The 5,061-nt window shown below is 37.0% G+C and overlaps 1 protein-coding gene across 1 annotated transcript; it reads left to right on the top strand.

The window, feature by feature from the left end:
• The first annotated feature begins 538 nt into the window (after positions 1-538).
• LOC149010997 (uncharacterized) lies at positions 539-4,733 on the top strand. The gene is made up of 4 exons (XM_089162537.1): positions 539-819; positions 937-1,040; positions 4,575-4,579; positions 4,689-4,733. Exons 1-4 carry the CDS (start codon positions 539-541, stop codon positions 4,731-4,733), a joined length of 435 nt encoding a protein of 144 aa, XP_089018663.1.
• Positions 4,734-5,061: the final 328 nt, after the last annotated feature.

Below are 5,061 nucleotides of genomic sequence, written 5' to 3'. Positions count from 1 at the left end.
TTTTATTCTTAAGAAAATCACGTACACCATGGATAAGATGACAAGGTTGTATGTGATGCATCTAATGGAGTTCTAGTAAGTATTGTATCGGACAAAGATCTAAGATTCACCTTTAAATTTTGGAGTAGTCTGCAGAAAGCTTTGGGGACTCAGCTGAATATATGTACAACTCATCACCCACAAACCGAAGGACAGTCTGAGCGGAAAATTCAGATCTTGGAAGATATGTTTAGATCTTGTGTAGTGGATATGGGTGGAAATTGGGATGAACAACACAAGTATGGACAATAGGCATGGCTCCTTTCAAAGCATTGTATGGACATATTTGTAGTACCCTGTTGTATTGGACCAAAACAAGTGAAAGAAGAATTTTAGGTCCAGAAATGATAGAAGCTATAAGTGCAATGGTTGATATGATTAGAGAAAGGATCAAGACGGTGCAGTCAAGGATGAAGTCTTATGCAGACTGAAGAAGGATTGATTTGGAGTTTCAAATTGGGGAAACAAATTTTTGAAAGTATCACCTATGAAGTGAGTAATGAGGTTCAACATAAAAGGAAAGCTTAGCCCATGGTACATCAAACCTTATGAGATTGTTGAAAAGGTTGGACCTATTGCATACCGATTAGCATTAGCTAGTGTGTATGATATGTTCCACGAGTCGATGCTACATCAATGTGTGGAAAATCCTGAGCATCTCGTCCAACAAGAACCAAAAGGCCTTGGCACAAACCTTACTTATGAAGAAGAACCAACCGAGATTTTGGATAGGAAAGACAAGCAGTTGCAAAACAAGACCAAACCATTGGCAAAGATCAGGTGGAAGAACCACAACCCTGAGGAAGCTTCTTGGAAGAAAGGGCATAATTGGAATTTTGATTATTGAGGCACTATTTAAGGTGTTTAGATTCTAAAACGTGTCATTATGATCCATAGTTGTCAGAGGACATCAGAGCTTATCAGAGAGTGCTTCACAAAGGTGAAAGGTAGTGTGGAGATCTACTTAAAAGCTTTCCATGTGGCGATTGATTTTCTCAAAGGTCGGTACTCATCTCCATTCTTCTAACTTTCTTTCACCGATGATTTTCTCTACTGATTAGACCTAGTAGAAGGTTTCTAGTTTTTGTATCAACCTAGTTCATCTTTTCTATTTACCCTAGAGTGGATCTTCATTCATTCTAGTTCACCCATGTTCTACCAAATTGATTTTGGAAAAGACCTAACCTAGGATTTGTTATGTTTTCATTTCTTTTGCATTGATTGATGCTTAAATCATGATAGCTCTTGTCCTTATTTCAAAATTTTCTATGTATTTTTGGAGTAGTTTAGAACCCAATCGGGAAGCCTACCATCAATTTGAGTCAATTATGTCCATACTTGGAGACTAGTTGCCTAACTTGGTCACCTAGAGAGACCAGCCCAAGCAACCAAGTACCCCGGTCAATTGCCCTAGTTGCCCCAAGCAACCCATCTAACCAACCACTCCCTGTGATTTTGGGTTTTGTTTCTCTTTTTGATATAGGACCTCTAGGGTTATTTATGACCTTGAACCAACATGTTATTAGCACTTTATAGGGAACGTGAACTTACCCTCTAAGTGTCTTTTCAAAGTTGTGAATCAATAGCAATGTGAGGACATTCACTGGCACATAACCATTGTCGTTTTCTTATTTTATTTGAAACTTGCACATTGATATACATGTTGCTGTTATAAGACTTAGGAATGATGATTAAGTTCTAAAATTACAAAATACAAGTTGATTGTTATGATATTGATGTATAGATTAAACTTAAGGCATTATGGATTTTAATTGGATTGTGGATTGCAAATGTTGCCTAGAACCTTTTACTACTTTGTGGGAGGTTGTTGTATGTTGTGATTGTGAATTGGGGAACACCTATTTGGAGTGCTCCTGCCTTGAGATATCAACGGAGGTGGTATGGGACATTGTCCTCTGATGCCCCTAGCACTTTTCACAGTAACTATTTGCCATGATTAGGTGGTCTAGAAGAGTATGGTTAGGTACCTTGTAATATCACACCCTATGGGCGTGGGTATTGATGCTAAGTGACCCGTGGTAGCAGTGTGGGATGGTGGGCGCTCAAGACTAGTAACCAACCTGTGAGAGGACACAACCACATTGTGGGGGCCATTCATTGGTAGGGTTGCGTATAATAGGCTTTGGCTCATGGGCGCTCAACACCGGTAACCAACCCGTGAGAGGACATAAGAGCTTCTTGCCCATTATATTTGGATACCAATAAGGTTAAGAGGAGGTGTAGTCTGATTTAGTTGGAGCCATATGATACGTTGACTCTAGTAGGGGAGGATATTGAATCAAGAGTGTGAGATGCATGAGGGGAGGTATTTGAATCTAGGTTGATGTGACTGAGTAGTTGTCTTGCATTGTGCTAGTTACATCCCAGACACGCACCAATACTCATACCAATGGTGTGGTGAGAGAGTGGTGTTATAAACCTCAACCATGGTGATAATCTGAGAGGGATTCCTTTACCCCTTACCCAGGATCTCAAGATTGGTAATCAACTCGTGAGAGATTAGAGTGACCAGATCTACCCAAAGGAGGCTAGTGTTCTATCTTAATGCGTGACTACCATATAGAGACCAACATTCGTTAGAGTATAGAAGCATTGTTGCATTCAACTTCATGTCATGTTGCACTATATAATGTTTTGACTTGAACTGTGATTATGGTTACATGTTTGTGAACTACTTGCTGAGTTATTTTGAGCTCACCCTTTGGAGAATTCTTTGTTTTTAGATACCTATGTAGGTGAAGAAGAAATCCGGGCACGAGTTCGGAGATATTTCCTTCTGATTATATAGTTGAGGAAACAATGAGAACTGGCTGTGACTCGTGGTATGATCCTAGTACTAGTGTGGAGTACTATTATGGCCCTAATCAACAATGAATGAAGACACCTCATTTGCCAGTTGGACTACGAGCTAGACATTGACCCTCAGTTACAAGTGTACAAATGTTTTGAAAAGAAGGCGAAACATTAGAAGACTTAGATTTTGACTAAGTTTATTCTTTGCAGTTTGACTACTTTAGTCATGTCATCACTTCTGCACTCTAATTTAGTTTGAGATCCTTCTAAGATCTGTGTTACTTGATATACATCTTAATTACTAATTATTACATTGATTTATTCTTGCTCATGATTAGTCTATTGTGTGGATTGGTTTACAATTGTCTGAGACCTAATCTAATGGGCTATGGATCACTCTCTCAGGTGTTCGAGTGTATAGATACCAACTGGGTGGATGTGACAGTTGAACTTGCCCTCTCTTTTAATACAAAAGTTTTCATTGTTGCATGGAAAAAATGGTCTCCATTAAAATTGAAGATGAGGAATAGAGAAATAACTCCCATGTTTCCCAATAGGGTTTAGGTGTCATGTGCCTCACCTGGACCTGTTAAATGGGGGCGTGACATTGGGAATCTTAGTTGTAACTAAATTTTGTAACTCTTGAAGTATTTTTATTAAATAAAAGTTTGTCTTACCACTTATTCAAGTAATTACATCCTTCAAAACGTTTTAGAGTGAGTATGATAGTTGTCGTAATTTTTCTAGTTCAAATTCTGCTCTCCTTCATATTTGCTTTAATATGTTAATGACAAATTAATAGCTTGCTCTAATCAGGATCATATTGTTGAAAATAAAGAGAAGTTAAAGGCATAATTCAAAATTTAAGTGCTCAGGCACTGAGATCTATAGAAATATGGAGGGAGGAAAAATGTATATTAATTAAAATCTTAGAAAAGTTTAATATGTTATAGTCTAAATTAGTTAAGATTCCATTAGCATCTCACTTTAACTTTTCTAATTATCACTGTCCAAAGAATGAGTTTAAGGGTTGTGATGGCCAAGATTCCATATTCCAATTTCATTGGGTTTTTTATGTACTTAATGGTTTATACTAGACCTGATATAGTTTATGCAATAAGTGTACTTAGTAGCTTCATGTCTAATCCAGGTAAAGAACATCGATTGGGTCTTATGTGACTTTTGAGGTACTTGAGGGGGATTATCAATAAGGGATTAGTGTACGTAACAAAAAGTCGACTGAAAAATTAGATTTACTTCGTTACACAGATTCAGATTATGCCATTAATAAAGACAGTAGGAAATCATTGTCACGTAGTTTTTCTTATTCTCTGGTAATTGCATTAGCTAGAAAGTGCAACAATTATCTTCTGTAGCAATATCAACTACTAAAGCTGAATACGTTGTTTCCACTGAATGTGTGAAGCAACCTATTTAGTTAAGAGGTCTATTATGTGAATTGCATATGTTAGAATAAAGCCGTTGCATTTATAGATAACTCAAGTGCTTTATTTCTATGCAAGAACCCTATATATTATGATTGGACCAAACGTATTGATGTAAAGTATTTCTTTATAAGAGATAAAATAGTTGATGATGTCATTTTAGTTGAGAAAATACCTACTGAACATAACCCTGTTGATTGGGGCAGTAAAGTTTAACTGCTTAAATCTATTGAAAATGGGTGATTACATTCATTGAGCTTTTCATTCTTCTTTAAGGTTTGGTACTGTAGTGTGTTTTTTTTAAATTTTTTATGGCATTTTGGACTCTATTTGTAGTTTTTTGTTTTTGTTGTAGTGTTGCTTTTCTTTTTCTTTTGTGTTTTTGTGCAGGTATTGGGAAATGATGCTGTACAGTTCAATGCACTAGTGGATTAAGGGGGAGAATTATAAGGGCAAATCTGTAAAGACACCCTGTTATTTCAGCAAGTTTATTGGCTCTTATCTTGGTTCAATTCACCTTGAATAGGCCACCATTCTTAGTATTGAACTAGGATATTAACCCGGCCTTATTGGGTTAGTTGGATGATCTTGTGATAGGGTTTAGGTATGTTTCATCATAGGGTTTTCTCACCTTCTTCTACCTTATGTTTGGTGTATGCTGTAATGGAATTTAGAGGGGTTTCTTGCATGGTTTTGTGAGGTTTTGGAGTCCCACGTATGGGATTCATTTTCTTGAGTCACTGTACAACATCTCGCATTAATT

The sequence above is a fragment of the Hakea prostrata genome, chromosome 7 (assembly GCF_041222555.1).
Source record: "Hakea prostrata isolate BN-2017 chromosome 7, UWA_Hpros_2, whole genome shotgun sequence".
Classification (NCBI taxonomy): domain Eukaryota; kingdom Viridiplantae; phylum Streptophyta; class Magnoliopsida; order Proteales; family Proteaceae; genus Hakea; species Hakea prostrata.
Note: the sequence above shows the minus strand (reverse complement) of the source record. Positions and strands in the feature narration are given on the sequence as shown.

Coding starts and splice junctions, on each gene's coding strand:
- LOC149010997 (XM_089162537.1), top strand. CDS start 539: ATGAGGTTCAACATAAAAGGAAAGCTTAGCCCATGGTACATCAAACCT. Junction 820..936: donor AAACCATTGGCAAAGATCAG/GTGGAAGAACCA, acceptor TATGATCCATAG/TTGTCAGAGGACATCAGAGC.